This window comes from Parasteatoda tepidariorum, chromosome 6 (genome assembly GCF_043381705.1).
Source record: "Parasteatoda tepidariorum isolate YZ-2023 chromosome 6, CAS_Ptep_4.0, whole genome shotgun sequence".
NCBI lineage: Eukaryota > Metazoa > Arthropoda > Arachnida > Araneae > Theridiidae > Parasteatoda > Parasteatoda tepidariorum.
In genome coordinates, this window is record NC_092209.1 from 78,609,237 (window position 1) to 78,628,375 (window position 19,139).

Consider the following 19,139-nt stretch of genomic DNA (forward strand, 5'->3'; position numbering starts at 1 on the left):
GTTTAACTCATGGCACCTTGACGATTGTAGTTGGCACAATATGGAAATATCGCCTCTTAGTACAAAAATTTTATTATATTTCAATTTAAACCAAATTTATTTTCAGATTTGATCAAAATGATAGAAGGTAAAATACGTAAGTATAGTTTCTGAGTTATGAAATGTTAAAATAGTCGCTTAAACTTAAAATTTTATTTCACATGTATTTATTGACTGGTTTTGTTAAAATATTATGCCTTGCCATGTAACACTAAATCCTCTTTATTTAAATTTATTGCAAATGTACTACTCATGATTTGAAATGTAGACTCAACATAAAATATTTTCTTTTCATTCTAATATATTAAATTTTTTTTTCAGTTTACACCAAGAAATTAATGATTTTTTTACATTCATGAGTCATACTACGGAAGAAGCGGAAGTGAGATTAAAAGTCATTGAGCACATCACCAGAATTGTTCATTCGCTGTGGCCTCAAGCAAAGGTAAGTTAACACTGGTGAATTTTTGATTTAAATAACAGTTACCCTGAACTTCAAAAATATCTTTGATATGGTATTCCAAATACCAGTTAGCTTTGATGTGGTATCTTTGGAGAGAGATATTTCATCATGTCAGTATTAAGTACATAGAAAGAGCAGCGTTAATTCCTTTTGTAGAACTGCGAAAAATATCCCCAAACTTTTCAATGAGATTCTGAAGAAAGGTTTATTTGTAAACATAAGATATGTATGTGAAAGTAATTATTTTAATTCTATATGCTGTCCCTTATTTAGACATCTTTTTGCTGGAATTGTTAATTTTATACAATCAAAATGAAGAAATAACTTTTCCTTTTTAATTTTTTTTCTTTTCATTTGTGATTTTGTTAAAAAAGGTATTACAAAAATTTTCTTTTTCTTTCTTGCTGTTTTTTTGATACCTAAATATTTACTCTGCTTCAATAAGCACACAGAAGTTTGGTTGTAAAGATAAAAGCAGCCAAAGAAAAACAAACTTGGGTGAAAAGCATAAACCCTGAACCACCAGTAGACGAACTTTGATTCTCTTTTAATTATAATTGTTTTTATTAACATAATTTACTCAGTTTTGTTCCTTGTTTTATATTATTATTTTTTTTATCAAATCTGATAAATTTACTTTTGGAATAAAAGGCCTTTTTTTAGTGTTGTATTTATCTGACTATCTACCTAGTTAATTTTTTTTGCATCAAAGCGTTTTTAAAAAGTGCTTAAAGGTGCTTATTTTCATTTTTTAAAAGCTCTTAAAGGTGTTTTTTTCATTGGGTGTTTTTAAAATGTGCTTAATTTTCCCTTTTTCAAAATGAGATTTTCCCTTTCCTATCCTGATTTTTGCTTTGAATTATGCAAAAAGACACAGTTCACATTGTTCTATTCAATGTTTTCATAATTAATTAAACCCCGATCTATTTCGGCATATAGTCAGTATGTAGCGTATGAAAACACCATTCGTTTTACATGATTCAAAATTTCATGACTTTTGACAATTGTCAAAAACAACGACAAAAGGTTTTCTTTTTTCTTGACATGGCAGTTAAAACAAGATAAAGCCGTTGATTGTCAAAAACTTTCCAACCCTGCCTAATTATGTTATTTTTTTAAAGTGCTTAAAAATATTTTTTTGAGTGCTTGAAAAGTGTTTAAAAGGTGCTTATTTTTTGTTGAATAATTTGGTAATACAAATGCAACAAAAGGAAATTGTGTCTTTATTCAAGAAAGAGCAAGTTCAAACAATAGCATTTTTATTTTTTCTAAACTATAAGGAAACGTTTGAAATTAATGTTTAATATTATTGATTTGTTATTTTTGCTGAGTAACTGATGCTATGATGTTTGTTTACCTTAAAGACTTATTATTTGAAGAAAAAAAAATTTTTCTCTCCAAGTTTCGCTGTTTTCGAGTTATGGGGCTTTCCACTCTAATTAAAAATAAATTTTAATAATTGTTATATTTATAAATATTATAATGATATTGTAAAATAAAATGTCTTAAAAGAATATCTTAATAATATTTAATTATTATTTATTCCTTTTTGGTAACATTCTTCTTTGGTTACATTATCTATTCTCACAATATATTCCTGTTAAAAGAGTTGTCAGTTTTATATGAAATTCCCTGTTAGCTAATTTAATATGATTTTGCATTTTATACATTATTTCTCAATTCGTGAAACTTTGTATCCTTAAGCAATATTTCTCATTAAAATATTTATTTTCATTTTTTAATAGTATTTTAGCTTACAATGCTTACAAGAAGTAAAAAAAAAAATTTTAAAAAAAAATTTTCATCAAATAAATTTTTATTTGAATTAAATATAAAAAAATCTCGAAAAAAAAAAATTAAAAAAAAATATTATTACTATTCTTTGTCCCCAATGCAATGTCACGTCAATTCCTAGTGGTTTGATTCATCAATTTTTATCAGGGCCGGCTCATCAAAATCAGGGGCCTAAGGCCCTTGAGAAAATCAACAATATACTTTGTCAATTAAAACTAACATTCATTTTTCTTACTGTAAATTTTCTGTATTTTTTGATACGAAAACAAATATGTACTAAAAGTAATTTTTTAAATTTATTTTAAAAATATCACATCTTTTAAATTCCAGAATTGATTGTAAAAGTTGTTTTCCTCTCCTACTAACTGTGATTATTTTTTATAATATTTTTTAACTTCCACTTTAAGTTTTAACTAGGTAATCAGGTTTTCTTCATTTTTTAGGTTGAAGTATTTGGTAGTTTTAGAACAGGTCTTTACCTTCCATCCAGGTATGAAACTCACTTAAGTTTGATATTTGTAACAGTTATCTGATAATGACTAATCAGTTGTTATATCTTTTATCAGTGATATTGATTTAGTTGTAACTGGAGAATGGAAATGTGTACCCCTGAGCACATTAAGTGAAGCTTTGCTAAGAAATGGCATTGAAGAAGATGATATAACCATTATTCCCCATGCATCAGTAAGAATCATTCAGTTTAAGTTTTTAAAGTTTATCAATACACATAGCTGCTGGTTGAACTAAAAAGTCTCCTAATTTTTTTGTACATTTTGAAAGATTCCTTAAAATTAAGAAAATTCTAAAAAATTCCCTTTCAAAATAACATTTTTACGCAATTAGATGCTTGTATAAGCATCTAATTAGGTATAACTGCTTGAATTTAAATTAGCCTGACATATAGTAATCAGTTGGAAGCTTTTTCTGTTTTAAATATTCTAAAATAATCAGCTTTTCATTATGCAAACTCTCTATTTCTAATCTTATTCAAGAATATTTTATAACTATTTAAAATATATTTATTATCTTTTTATTTTCAGAAATATAATAAACATAAATGTGTTTAATTTTAATTCAAGCCCATGTAATGTGAATCATAAATGGAATGCAGTCAATTTTAGTTTATAGTTATTAGTGTAATATATTTTTTCATATTTTATTACTATAAGAATCCTTAAATTTTCTAGTATCTAAATTAATTTTGATATTAATAGTTAGCATGAAATTCGTTTAATGTAATCACTTGGACTTTTTCCTTTTCATATTTGCATTTTATGGACATCTAAAATAAATATATTTCAATGCTCCATAAAAAGCATTTTTGAGAACGAAGAATTGTAGGTTCGCATAACTGTTCTGACTGCATTGACTGTTCTTTACTTTTAAAGCAACCTAAAAATACATTATTCTTTTTCTGTTATACTTTATGTTTAATAAATACTTGTGTTCTGTCTTCTATATTCTGTATCTATATTGTATTCCGTCTTCTATATTCTATGTGCATCACTAATTACGTTATTTAATTAACTTTCTAATTTTCTGGAAATCTCTTTCTAACACTGGCACAAATGCATTTCAGCTGCACGTGCACAGTTACTTCAAATCTGGTGTACGAAAGCATAACATAGTAATTTAACAATATTGTATCAATGCTTGTATGCTAGTTTGACAATGATGTCCTAATTAAACCTTTGATGTTTTCACAAACTTGCATATTTATTATCAATAATGATTATACAGTTTTACTTAGTAGCTATGTTTATAAATTGATTTATTTTTATTGTTTATAAATTATTTTAATTAATTAACTTTTAGGTACCAATTGTAAAAATGATTCATACTTCATCAAAAATACGAGTTGATATTAGCTTCAATGCGTCCAATGGTGGAAAATCAGCAAAGTTTATTAAAGTATATTATTTTTTATTGTTTTTTCTTTGTTTTTCACTAATATGCTATTTCTATAATTTTAATTGCTATTTTTTAAACAGGGAAACCTGTGATAATATTTGTCATTGTTCATATATGAGGGAAGAGTTTTTTCCCCAATTTAATTAAAAGAAAAACTCTGCCTTATCAAGAGTCCCATTTTTTTGGAATTCCTCCTAAAAAGTTTTTTCTTTTAAATTTTTTTTTTTTTACGCTTTTACCTACATATTCAAACGTGATATAAAACTACATTCACATGATTTAAAATGGCGCATTGTAATTAATTTTTATGCGACTTAAAATTACACATTGTTATCTGTATTCATGGGATTTTGAATTACACATTAATATTGATATTCATGTGATTTAAAAATCGTACATTGAGATTCACATTCACGCGATTTAGAAAGAATTGATCTTGATTATTTTATTTACCTTGATTCTAAAAATATATTCTAGACATACTTCTTTCTTACTCAAATTTCAAGTATTTTTTCTCTTATTTAAAAAGCGTTTTGTACATAGCATTGTACTTGTACATTGTCTTGTACATCTGCTATAATTGAAAAAATTAAATAGTTTGTTTACAAAATCTCATTTTATATTTCCATTGAAAATCACTATATTTAAAGACCTTAGATGGAAAATAATTTAGTCTTCTACTTTTTTGAAAAATGTTTTCAATACAAAAGAAAATCCAAACAGATCTCAAACTATACATACTACATCTTGGGTTAGAAAGAAGACAGCTGCTTATGCCAGTTGTACAATATTTTCATACAGCTGATTTTGTTTTCAACAATGAAATAAATAATGTAATGTATGAGCCTTTGTCTTCTGAATTTCATATATTTTTATTCTGGAGCAATTCTAATGATTTCAAAGTTGAAATCTGTTTCTGTTACTTATAATAAGATTGTTAAAATTAGCAACACATTTGTTTCATTTGAAGAGAAATTGTTCCTTTGGAAGTTCTGATTTGTATATTGCACATGCAAGTACAAAAATCGTTTAATTTTGTTACTGTTGAAAAACTTTTTTTTTATCCCCTTCTTAATGTAGAATGCTCCTTTTGAAAATTTATTGTATTGAATTAAATTTCAAAACAATTTTTTCCTTGAGGAGGTTAATACTTGTTTTGCAATAATATTTAATTTGCAATTTCTCAAATTAAATACTAGGTGGATCTGCAATGGGAACAAATTCAATAAAAAAAATTTTTACACGTTGTACAGCCAGTGATGATCAAATTTGACCAGATGCTGCAAGTAGGAAATGTGATTGTTAAAGAAGCGCAACGACCCTGTATAGCAGGGTGCGTAGCGTTTTTAAAAAGTACTTAAATGTGCTTTTTTTCGATTGTCATTTTTTAAAAGCCCTTTAAGGTGCTTTTTTCATTGGGTGCTTTTAAAAAGTGCTTAATTTTCCCTTTTCGAAAATGAAATTTTTCCTTTACCATGTTGATTTTCGCTACGAATTATGCAAAAAGACACAGTTCACATTATTCTATTCAATGTTTTTACAAATAATTCAACCCCAAACTATTTTGGCATATTGTCAGTTCGTGGCGTATAAAAAGGTTGTTTGTTTTACATGATTCTAAATTTCATGATTTTTAACAATTGTCAAAAACTGTGTCATAAGTTTTTTTTTGACATGACGGTTAATACAAAATAAAACCATCAATTGTAAAAACTCTCCAACCCTGCCTAATTATGATATTTTTTTAAAGTGCTTATTTTTTGTTGAGTAATTTGGATATGTACCCTGTATAGGAAATACGATTCATTTTTAATCATAATACTATGTTCTTTATCCTTTCAAACAGTTTTTCATTTGTTAATTATAATCTCACTTGCCTTTTGTTGCTTAGAAATACAATGTTGTTTTATATTGTTGCAGAACAATATCAAAGAATATCCACCATTACCAAAACTGGTATTAGTACTCAAGCAGTTTTTGATTCATAGAGGTTTGAATGAAGTTTTCACAGGAGGAATGAACTCCTATTGTTTGACGTTGCTGGTCATTAGCTTTTTACAGGTTTGTCTCACTTTTTTATTCTAAAAAAAATTATTTTGTTATATTCTGAAAATGGCTACTAATTTATACCGGCCAAGTCCCCTGTTTTTTTAACGAAGGCCCCTGTATTTTAAGACTATCTCCTGTTTACCCGTATGTGCTCAAATATCTCCATATTTGTTGAAGAAATGTAAGAAAAAATTTTTTGGCAATAAAGTATCCGCTAATGGCAAAAGTACTTCTCTTCTTCTTCAACAGTTGGGGCTGTTGCAACACCTCCTAGAAAAGAGTAGGCCTCTGCACGGGTTACCATAAATATCCTTTAGTAGTCCAAATGTAATGACTTATTTCGTATTTTCAACCACTGCGCAGCTCAGTACCCCGAACGTAATGACATCTTTCTTATTTTTCATCAGCTGCGCAGTTAACTTCGTCACATCGGACTACTAATTTGATCCGTGCTGAGGCCTTCCTTATTTTAGGAGGTGTTGGCTGTTGCCAGTATGTTGAGTGTTTGAAGTTTAAGTAATGGTTTTAAAAAATCTTCTTTAGATTAAGATTTATTTACATATTTTTTACTTCACACACAGTAAATATAAGTATATTATTTCCACTTTTGACTTACATGATAATGCATAATATATATAAAAACTTTACTTGTACCCCAAAAAATGTATGCTAATTCATACATTATTTTGCAAATTTACTAAGAACACTTTATTTAGGAAAATCTTATCTTTTCCAAGATACAAATCTAAGCTCAAATTTTAAATATGTTGGTGTTTAATCAATCAGTATGTCTGAATGTTTGATGAGTTAAGGAAAAATCATCCAACAATTCATTAAAACTAAATTTATGAATAGTAACTGGTCCTTAAATTCAGGTTACTGTCAGTTTTTACTCTTAAAAAAAATTAATCAGGATTATGTTTTTTAACATTCTTGTTAAGTAATACTTAACTTTAAAAAATTATTTAATACTTACTTTCATTTGTGAAAAAAAAATTTCAACATGCTAATCTTTTATTAGTCCTGTAGTTCATGCTCTCAATATATTGGTGTTCAATCATTCCTTTAATCTATCGTGAAATAGATTTGTATTTAATCACTCTATGTTTAACTAATGTGTTTTTTTAATGTAAGGAAAAAAACACATCTACATTAAAACCTCATAAACACTTAGTTAGTTAGCTCATTAATTTCTTATTGGTTTTTCAAAAATTTTTTAGTCTAAAAAATATTGTAAACATATTATACTTTATATTATTAAATAATTTAAAAACTTGCTTTCTCTGACAATTTATTTTACAGCAGTCAAATTTGTAATCCAGAAATTCTAACTCTAAATAGATTAACAGAGCACGGTGTTCAATTAGTCAGTAAAGAAGAAAACATCAAACATTACAATAAAATCTAATTAACTTGTATTTAGTTATTGTAATTTCTTATAGATTTTTTCTATATTTTACATTTCTGAAAATGAATTTTACTGATACAATATTTTATAAATCATTCTAAAGCATAATTAATATTATACATTTATAATTAATCTAAATTATTATAATAACATTAGAGACTTCTTTGCTATTCAGGAAAACAAGATAACTTTTTATTTACTCTAATGCTATGTAAAGTGTCAATATTATCATGTCTCAATCAAATCAGGTCATGTCTGTCATTTCGAGACAAAGGTCAAATCTGCATTTATCTATCTACAATCTACATTTGTATGTACTTGAGTACTATTTGTTTATAAGTATTATATATTGTATATATTATAAATGTTACAATTTTATACAAATTATAGTTTTTAAAACATTTTTGAACACTGTCACAAGTATGTTATAACTGGGGTGAACAAGAAGTAGTATCTAAGGTTTCGACCGGCTGGATCAAAATGTTGGGGTTTTGACCAGAAAAGTTCCCTTCATGCTGGCATGTATATGTGACAGTCAGTGCGAAAAAGTTAAAGAAGAACTTATAAAAGATCCATTTCAGATATTTAAAAGGCTTTTAAATTGTGCATTTAATATTAAAGTAAACTATTAACGAAAATAAAAAGTCTATAGTTATCTAACTACTTTTCTTTCAGAATGGTCTATTAAAAGTAATTATCCTTTTAACAGTATAGAAGTTTTGAAAAGTAAACATTTTCAAATTTTTACGACAAAAAGTAAACATATTTATTGATTATTTTTGTTTCAGGGATTTTATAAACCAAAATGTTATCCATCAACTAATCTGGGAACAATGTTAATGGAATTTTTTGAACACTATGGTGTGAATTTTAATTATGAACGTGTGTCAATTCATTTTGACAATGGGGGAAAGTATCTGCCGAAGAATAGAGATTCTGGATCCTATTTGACTGTAGAAGATCCGTTTATAGCTGGTATTTAGATTTTTATTTATTTTTATAATGATTTAAATTAATTTCTTTAGAATTTAATTGGCATAAATTTAGTAGCATTTAAATTTAATAATATTCTCGTTTAAAAAATACACAAAATGCCAAAAAAAGTGAGAAAAAGTATTTAGAAAATTGGGTTTGGTTTTAATGTGTAGCTTAGTTTTATACACTTCCGACAATGTAATTTTTAAATTAAATGTTTTAAAGAATTTACATTTAATTTAATTTTAAATGTCAAAAAGTTGGGTGTTTTTAGAAAAATACTAAAGTTATTGAAAGCATTATACAAGAATTTCTAAAAATAGAAGAATACCACTTTTGATTATTATCTAATGCTTATAGTACTTTTTTTTATAGAATTTTACTAAAATTTAAATTAGCAGCATATTTATATCTTAAACTATGTTGCCTTTTCCCCGAAACTATTCTCCTCAACTTTATCTCAGCCATACCGCCAGAACAATTTGTGCTGTTTTAACTTTGTTTTATCAGATAATAGGCGATTTGATACATCAACAATTTTGAAATTTATTATCATAAAAATTTTATGATAGTTTCATTAGGATGTGTATTATACCAAATAAAAGAAATGCATTTTACTTGATTATACTTTATATTAATCAAGGTGCATAGCGTCTTTAAAAAGTGCTTATTTGTGATTTACGCTTTTTTAATGCCCTTAAAGGTGCTTTTTCCTATTGGGGGTTTGTAAAAAGTGCTTAATTTTCTATCTTTCAAACCCCTGAGGGGGTTTACCTTCTTCAGGTAAACACAGGGAGTCACGCCCCGGGGTACCCTAGTGATCTGTCCTCCCTTCGTTTTCCTCTCCCTTTACTTCTACTTTCCCCTTTCTCTTCCCCCTTGACGTGGTTGCCAAATTTACTGGTGAGGGCTTGTCATCTGTGTTTGATTACCGCTCTGTTGTGTTGGACATAGATGGGAAGAGACCACCCGCGTGTTTGCCGTGCGTGGAGACCCGTGTCCCTGGAAAAGGGGATCCTGGCAGTTGAGGGGCATCTTGGTACCCCAATACACTGCTTTGGCCCGTGCTTCAGGTAAACGGGAGGTGCATATTGGCCTGTGTGCATCAATCGGCTGATCACAATCGTCATCTGTTGACTAGGGTCAAGGCCGGGGTCATCTACTGGGCATCTCGTTAAGGGTGGAGGCTGCCTCAGGGGTATAACTATCGGTCAGCATCGGTGTTGAGTAACAAGCTGGTGGCAGCATCAACTTGTTTTTTGCATCCCCTAAGTTGGACTCCGTGGTGGGTGGTGCCGCTGATAGTGGAAGTAAGTTTTGCTTTCTATGGACGAAAATGGGCAGGTGTTCAGTTCCGCACACCAAAACAAAAACAGCGGAACACCCTCAACACCATATGAAAACGCACGATATTTTGTTATCACTTTGAAAAATCCCACTATACCCAACACTTCATTCACTAACATTTCACCATTTCTCATTCACAAGGCTCTTCTTTCGTTTCTGGGAGAAAAAGCCTCTGTGAAGAAGCTACGCTCTGGTGACCTATTAGTTGAAGTTTCCTCCTCAAAACAAGCTATTGCTCTATCCTCATGCACAACCATGTGTTCATTCAATGTAACTGTTACACCTCATAGATCACTAAATACTTCTCGCAGTGTCATATCAGAAGCAGATTTTATAAACGATACCGAAGAAATGATATTGGAAAACCTACAAAGTCAAAATGTCTCATCTGTCAGAAGGATTAAGATTCGCAGGGATGGTAAGCTCATCCCTACGAAACACCTTATCCTCACGTTTGACCCATCTAATTTACCATCTGAAGTTAAAATGGCCTGGATTAACTGCCCGGTCCGACCTTATATCCCAAATCCTTTGCGTTGCTATCAATGCCAAAGGTTTGGGCATTCTAAAACATCTTGCCGAAGTCGACCGGTGTGTGCCCGTTGCTCAAGTACTGACCATGAAGACACTTCTTGCGAGTTGCCACCTCTTTGCATCAATTGCAAGGGTGATCATGCAGCTTACGCCAGAAGTTGTCCGAAATGGTCACTAGAAAAGGAAATTCAGACAATCAAAGTATTGCAAAACCTATCATTTAGCGAAGCCCGTCGAATAGTTATGGCCCGCACTCCCCGTCCGGGTGTATCCTATTCAGCCGCAGCCAAAACTTCATATTGCTCAGTAAGTACGCAGACAGATCCCTCAATATCATCACCTCACAGCAAACAAAACAAAAACCACAATTTAATTTTACCGGACCCTCTACTTTTCGCAGACCTGCATCCAAATCTCCACCTCCAAAAACATCTCGATTGAAATCCCCAGAAAAGCCTCGTCCTGCCTTAAAGCAGCGTCCGAATGTAAAGTTGCCACCTAGCCAAAAACCAGGTATTCCTAAAAAGAATAAAGACCCAAAATTTATACAGATCATTAAAAAGTCCACTTCAGATATCTTGCAGAAGATGGACACAGAAATAACACTACATCCATCGGATGACGAATCGGTTTTCGACGACCCACCGATGGATGTCACGTCTAAATCAAAATTTAAATCCAAAAGATAATGGCAAGTTCCATTATCTCTTGGAATTGTCGCAGTGTGCGAAATAAAATCTCAGACATCAGAGATATAATTTTTAAATATCAGCCATCATGTTTTTCAATCCAAGAAACTCATTTAACATCCTCTGATAATTTTAATGTTCATAATTATGCATGTTACCGAAACGACCATGACGCCGGTAGTAGACCTAATGGTGGTGTCGCGATTTTAACATCAACAAGTTTTCCATCAATTCGTCTTTCATTGTCAACGTCATTACAGGCTATTGCAGTTAAGATTCATATAAACATTACGATTACAGTCTGTTCAATTTATATACCTCCACATGCTTTAGTTTCACAACATGATTTAAACTCATTAATTCATCAGCTGCCTACACCTTTCATTTTGCTTGGGGACTTTAATGGTCACAATGAACTATGGGGTAGTTCCGACACAAATGCTAGAGGGCATCAAGTTGAAATGCTCATCCATGACCATAATCTATGTTTACTGAATCAAGGTGAAGACACTCACTTTCATGAACCAACGCGAACTTTTCATTGCATTGATCTTGCTTTATGTTCACCTGCGCTTTTACCCTTTTCAGAATTTTCGGTTGATAATGATCTTCATAATAGCGATCATTTCCCAATCATTNGCCTCTTCTCCAATAACATTATCTGTCCCATTTTCTGATTTAAAAAACCACATTCGCAAACTTGTTCAGTGTTTATGGCAGCAACACTGGGACCTGCAAGGCGAAAACAAATTACATTCTGTTAAACCTATTTTGGAGCCTTGGCCTGCACTGCACATGCGCAGGACAGATGTCAAACTCACCCGCTTGCGAATAGGACATACTCGATTTACTCACCTTCATTTACTATTTGGAGAACCTCCTCCCAAATGCAACGATTGCAACGTATTACTCACGATTCATCACATTTTAATACTTTGTCCATGTTTTAACCAGTTTCGCCTCACCTTTTTTGGTAGCTCCATTTTATGCATAAAAGACTTGTTAGATGAAAACCATCATCCTAACATCTTTGCTTTTCTTCGCACTATTGGTATTTTAAACAGTATATAAGAGATTTATCAAGTTTTATCTACATATAAAAATTTTTGCATTTTCACTGTTTTAGAATTCTCATCATTTTTACTATACTTATTGTGTAATTGTACTCTATTCTACCTTTTAATATGTTTTTAAAACCGTGTGTCTGGCGCAGCATGTCCTCTCTGGACCTTGTGCCATTAAATCTTACATTCAATTCAATTCAATTCAATTCTATCTTTCAAAACGAGATTTTTTTCAATGTAGTGTCGATTGTCATCATAAATTTAAAAAAAATTTATGTATTTTCACAATTTTCTCTGCAATATTTATCAGAAACTAGTTATTTTATCATGATTATGTAAAATCTTTGTAAATGTTTTTGAATTTCGTTGATTTTATGTTTTATAAATTAAAAACTTTAAACAATAGAAAGAAAAATTTTTCGTTATTGCACATTTCCTAATCGTGATTTTTTTTGGAAAGTGATTAAAAATATTTTTTGGGTGCTTAAAAGGTGCTTATTTTTTGTTGACAAATCTGGCTACGCACCCTGTTAGTGCAAAATATACTATATATTTAAAAGTCTTGTTAATTTATTTTGTAATTTATGAAATCTTTAAATTAGATTTATGCTGATAAACTTTCTTTCCATTATGTAGGTCGTGATATTGCCAAAGGAACTTATTTGATGCACCAGATTAAAGGTTCTTTTCAAAATGCCTTTCATACTCTCCACAGAGCTGTTATTGATAGTATGAATAAAAACACGTAAGTTTCAACGTATAAAAGAATTATGTTTAAGAGCGCCTTTGTTGGTCAAAAATGTGTGGTTTTTAAAATTGAGGTTTTTACATGATTTTGCTTTTCATAAAAATAAAATTGTTATAATAGGGTAAAAGCTTGTTTGCAGTCCGCAAAGAAGTATTAAAAAGTTTCGGCTCAAATGCTAGATCACAGGAAAGAATAACTTATTTAACTCTCAAAACTTTCCTCCTTGTCAGTGATTTTGTAATTCATGTGTATTTCATTTATCATTTTAATTCCTTTCTAGAGCTTTTTTTTAAATATTATATTTTGGAAAGTCAGATAAACCCAAAAGTGTAACAAGGATTTTAACAAAATTTATACAAAGCACTGCATTAGCAAAGCTTATGGTATCTTAAATTCATGCGAAAATAGCAACTTTGAGTAATATTTAAATACAAAACAAAAGTTTTTTAATTTTTTTGAGAAGATCGATATAAAATAGTGTGAAAAAACTTTTAATTGGTCGACCTGGAAATGCTAACCAGAAATTGTTTCATAATATTTTTGTATGGCATTTTTAAAGAATGCTGAGTCACACAGTGGACTGATCGGACCAGCAGATCACCGAAGACAAGCATCACTGGTTGTGGTCAGTGTGATGGTGGGTGACCACTCGGAGCAGTCTGCGTAAGGGCCAAGGGTGTACAGTATTGGTCCTCGTTAAACTGTTCTACCGTAAAGTGCTCAACTTCGTGTGCAAGTCGTCGGGCTACCGAAGCGGGGGTGCCATCCCCTATGCAGAGGATCAAAATTGCGATGGCGTGTCTTCGAATCATCCTCAGGGATGTTTCCCAGGCCGTCGCCAATAGCCCATTGCACAGCTCTAGTGCGACGTAAATGAACTACAACAACAACAATAAAGAGTGCTGAATCAACTCAATTTATTTCAAAGGAATAGATTAATTTATTATTTTTCAGTTTTTAGAGTTAAAAAAGTTATTTATATAACTTAAAAGAATGTATGAGTTTCTTTCTTTTTTATTATTGTTGGCAGGTCAGTATAATGCTTTTTACGTAGAGAATTAAAAATATTTGAATGGGTGAAATCACAAATTGTATTACTTCAACAAAAATAAATATTTGCAAATTAATTTTTAAAAGCTGTTATGTATTATATATATTTTGTTTTTCGAAAGGCCTGCACACAGTTACCTTGACCTAATTTTGAAAGTGGATGAAGAGGTTCTGATAAATCGTAATTGGACGCAGGAGAACTACTCTTTTATTCTGAGGTCTATATCGAGATACTTGAGAGATGAAAAGTAAGACGATTTTACTTAGTATTAATTAGACAGTATTTTACCTATTTAGTTTTGTAACCAAGTATATTTATACCAAAGTATAACGCTTATGCTTTTACGAGTAAACAAAATTAAATTATGTACACTATACATTGAAATTCAGAGCATGATATGCTCTTATTGAAAGACATCTTTTATAAGAGGCATTTCTCCATTTCCAGTTATTAAAAAATATAATGATTGTTTATTTTTCGAATATAAAGAATTGGGAATTATTTTTGCTACTATGTCAGATTGATTTTGTAATTAGTTTCAAGTATTTGCATATTTGTAAAATTTTAAATGAAAATTTGAGACTTTTTTCATACTTAAAGACAACTACAGGTTTACAGAATTTCATGAGTCTGGAAAAATGATAGAAAAGAAATTTGAGGTAATAAAATTCTAATACAGTAGAAAGACCCATATCCAAAATCGTTGGAACTTCAGCAAGTCCGGAAAATAGATTTTTTTCGAATAATAGGTCTTTAAGGTAAACAAATATCAAAACATCCTAATTCAGTAAGAAATAACAAATAGACGTTAATTAAGGTGATGCAAATTTCAAACAGCGCATTTCAGTTAGTAATCAGTTTTCAAACTACTCGATTGGCGACGATTGCACGGCAATTCCGCAATGTTTTGCCGATTGTTTTTTGGTAGCTTTTAAAACGGACTTTCAATTTGTTTTTAAAATCTCCTAATATGATATTATTTTAATTGACTAACTTCAATTCATGCATTCACTCAATTTTGACAATTCATACGCAATCTCACGTGGATTTAAGACCGCACATTTGTAGAATTATTTTTTTATATCTTGATTTGTGATGATTGCCCATTGGTTTTGTCGATCTCACTTCAACGGTCTCAGGTTTCTACATAGTTTTTAAAATTTCGATTTCATTTTTAATTTAATATTATTACAATCCGCAGATTTCTAATCGCACTTTTGAATAATCAATTAATGACCCGGCTTTAGTAGTGACAATTTCATATCAAATCCACAATTTTTTTCGGAATTTTACATTTTTGAGCACTTTGAAAATTACTGTGATTCTTAACGATAATAATCCTTTTATGTGAGATGTAAAAAATATGCAATTTTTTAGTGCTGTAGTGAAACGCTGAATTTCATTTCCATGCTGCCCAATTTTTTTTCTTATTGTAGCGTAAATCGGATTAAAATCAAACAAATATCGAAGTCTGGTCCAAAAGAAGCAGAAGGTAGCGGAAAATGGAGAATCCTCATCCCTGCTTTTCTTTTCTTTTTTTTTATCAAGTCAAAAATTTCAAAAAAAAAGAAAAGAGAAAAAGATTTATTTTTTTGAAAAGAGAAAAGTTTTGTTTATTTTTATAATTAAAAAGTGTCCGGAAAAAAAAGACTGTTCCTGTAAATGGACATCTTAATATTGGACTTTGCACTGAATTTTTTTCAAAAAAATTTGTATGAATTCAGGAAGATATTCTTTAATGCTTTGTTTTCATTCAATGTATGTAAACAAATATATGTCTATTAGTTTCTTCTTTGCCCCATGATTGCATTTATATTTATTAAATTTATAAAATTACGTAGAAATTAGATCTATTTATAAAATAAAATGTGTGTGTGTGTATCTTCCATTAGTTCTCTTTATTGCTATTTACCTGTGTCTCTTCAAGTAATAGGTTTATTTTATTCTTATAATATGTTTTTTTTTGTTCATAGATAAGTCTAAATAGAAAAAATGAAAATAAAATATATACCATTAGTTACGAAATTCATTGAAGTTTGCTAAAATTAGTCAGAAAAAAAATCAGGGAATTATTTTTATCTGAGTGTTTATGGCTACCCAGCTGAATAAAAGTTTTTTTTTTCTTCCTAAATTAGGTTTTAATTTCCTTTAATATTTTTTAGTGAACTAGATACTACACCTATAAGCAAAAAAGAAAAAAAGGTAAGAAAATTTTATTATTACTTTTATAAGTTTTTGTTAATTTTTTAGTTTTTAAAATCAGCTATAGTTATTGTTTGCATATTTCTATCCATTAAGCATAGACCTATTTAGAACAGATCACAATTAATTTAATCTCGATTAATTTAATTGGGAATTTACTAAATTTCTTGCAAATGTTGTCTGTTCTATGTTTATAAAAAATACACTAAGTTCATGTACATTAATGAGATCATTAATAAAATAAGCAAATTTCAACACTGATTTATTGCATAACAGATTCAAGATTCATAGAATCCAATTTGGCTACTATTATTTGAAAATATTTTCTTTTGCATGCTTAGATTTTTGGGAAGCCTATCATACCATCAAAATCAATACATTGTTAGTTAATATATCTTCTGCCATACCATATTTTTTCACAGTATGGAAGCCTATTTTCGAATTACACTAACAGGTGTAGACAACATCGCTTAAAATAATTATGTGTTTTACTTTATTTAATACTTTTTTTAAGTCAAATGAAATTACTAGTGTTTTTAATCTCCTGCTTTTTTATTGCCTAATTTTGTTTATGTTTTATATTTTTCCACTTATTTGTAATGTTTAGAGATTCTATTTTTTTATATTGTATTGTGCACTAAATACAATGTACTACTGTTGCATCGAAATTAGTAATAACTTTTTTAATATTACACATGAGTTAAATCCTTTGATTTTGTCTTTTTCTAACATCATCACAAAGTTTCTATCTAAATTGTGCATTGGGATTTTTGCATTTCTTGTTACATTGTTTTAATGCTGAGTTTATATTTATTTTTTTCAGAGGAAAAAAAGTCAAAATTCTGCATTAGACTTTTTTAGGTAAGATTTTAGTGAAAATTTTTAAGCTTATTTACAAAAACTGGAGTTATAATAAAACATTGCATCTGTTTTCCATTTAAATTTTCAGTTGCTACTATGATGTTAATTTTTTTTAAATATGTAAGTTTAGTTGACATAATGGTCCCCCTTTTTAACCACTTAACTGTCAACTTTGAATTCAGTTTTGAATGAAACAGGGTTGCTTTCTCATGAATTGAATTGGTTTTACACCATGCTATTCAATGGGGAAACTGTACTCGGAAGAAATAATGCTAATGTATCTTTGAAGAACTTTGTAATTTCACTAGTTTCAGGAAATATTTTTTCTAATGGTAGCAAAAGTAATGCATTAGTATTTTAATCAATTAGAATTAAAAGAATTTTGTCTACCACTATATATAAATAATTAAAACAGATATATAAAAGGCATTTTGGAAGAATATCTACTTCTAATAAAAGTATTTATACATATTTTAAAGATTTCTGCCAAAGTTTACTACTGCTGAATAAGTACATTTTATGAAAATCTCAAATGTTGGTGGATATGTTCATATAAAATTGCCCAAATATTGCATCAGTATTTGGGCAATACAAAAAAAGGTTAAAAGCTAAATTAATTGATGTACTATTTTAACTGTGCTGTTGTAATAAGAAACCTGCATAATTTTATTTCATTAAGATAATATATATGTGTCGTAAATAGTTTAAAAATTGATTTATTTGAATTTTGTTATTAAAGTAATGTGATTAGAAAAGTAAATAGAAATATATTTTTCAATTTAATAAACAATGTTTTAAAAACTCTTTTTTTTTCAATCATGAAAATGACACGGGAGGAGATATGATCCTTAAACCTAAATCTCCTCCCCATTATTGACAACTTTTAAGTTTTCTTTCGTTGAAATTTCTGATCAGAATTTTTGTCTTGAAATTATATTAAAATATCCTTCGCAAAAGGCAAAAATCCTTATTCTTAAGGATGGTCTGATTATAAAATTATGGCATTAACCTTTAAATCTGTGAACCAAAATTTAACAAATTTATCATTCACTAATTTTTATTTTATTGTCTGTAAATCTCTTTCTTAACATATATTTATGAACTTTAAATTTATTGATATATTATGCTACTAAATTGTTGTATAAAATAAAAAACCAGTGTGGTTACTTAGTAAAAATTAGTACTGTGGCAAATTTAGTATGTTTTACTTTGTCATGGTTGGAGTTATTTAAATAGAAATTAAATTATTATTGTTTTATTTTAAAACAAAGATGTAACTTTTACACAATTACTGGAACAAAATTTGATCACTGGTCTTAATTTATAGAGTATAATTTCTTTTATTCTCAGTTTCAAATTGATTTTAATTTATAGTAACTTTTATTTCAGGTAACATCACTATGAAATAGACTCTGCTTTTATTGGGCTATGCTGTAAATTATTTTGTTGTAAATAATAAAATATTTGTATGTGCTTTAAATTAAAAAAAAATTCTTGTTCTATGTTTTGATGCAACATTTGTTAATTCTTTTTTGATGTTTTGAATAAAATACTTACAGTTATTACAAATGAATATTTGTAATAATCACCACTTACACTCTTTAATTATAAAAGAAATAGTTTTAAATTGTAAGTATACTACTTATTTGTAATTATTTTAAAAATGTTAATTAATGTAATTAAATGTATAAACAACAAATGAAGTACAGTAGGGAACCGATTATCCGGAACAATCGGGACCATCTCTATTCCGGATAATTGATTTTCCCCATTTTCTGAATCTCTACAGAAAGCAGTTTTTTTTATTGTCAAACCCAACTAAAAAAATATATATTTAGAAATAATCTTAAAAAGAAGAAGAAAAAACGGTAAAGTAATGCACTAATTATTATTTCTAAAATGATGGTAAGGTAAACATCTTTTAAAAAAGAAAGAAAAATCCTAAGAGGAAAAAAACATTTTTTTTTAAGAAAATGGCAGGAAAATTTATTGAATTTCGTTCCG

General features: G+C 29.1%; 1 protein-coding gene across 2 annotated transcripts in view; it reads left to right on the forward strand.

Moving 5' to 3' along the window:
- The window catches only part of LOC107436587 (terminal nucleotidyltransferase 4B), a 20,233-nt gene extending 1,596 nt beyond the window's left edge, over window positions 1–18,637 (forward strand). For both annotated transcript variants that reach the window (XM_071182767.1, XM_043048712.2), the window contains exons 2-12: window positions 361–484; window positions 2,740–2,786; window positions 2,863–2,980; window positions 4,112–4,207; window positions 6,128–6,268; window positions 8,453–8,639; window positions 12,910–13,018; window positions 14,194–14,319; window positions 16,235–16,274; window positions 17,098–17,135; window positions 18,525–18,637. In XM_071182767.1, the coding sequence (XP_071038868.1) occupies window positions 395–484; window positions 2,740–2,786; window positions 2,863–2,980; window positions 4,112–4,207; window positions 6,128–6,268; window positions 8,453–8,639; window positions 12,910–13,018; window positions 14,194–14,319; window positions 16,235–16,274; window positions 17,098–17,135; window positions 18,525–18,528 (996 nt within the window). In that variant the 5' untranslated portion in view covers window positions 361–394 and the 3' untranslated portion in view covers window positions 18,529–18,637. The remainder of the gene's footprint in view (window positions 1–360; window positions 485–2,739; window positions 2,787–2,862; window positions 2,981–4,111; window positions 4,208–6,127; window positions 6,269–8,452; window positions 8,640–12,909; window positions 13,019–14,193; window positions 14,320–16,234; window positions 16,275–17,097; window positions 17,136–18,524) is intronic.
- Window positions 18,638–19,139: the final 502 nt, after the last annotated feature.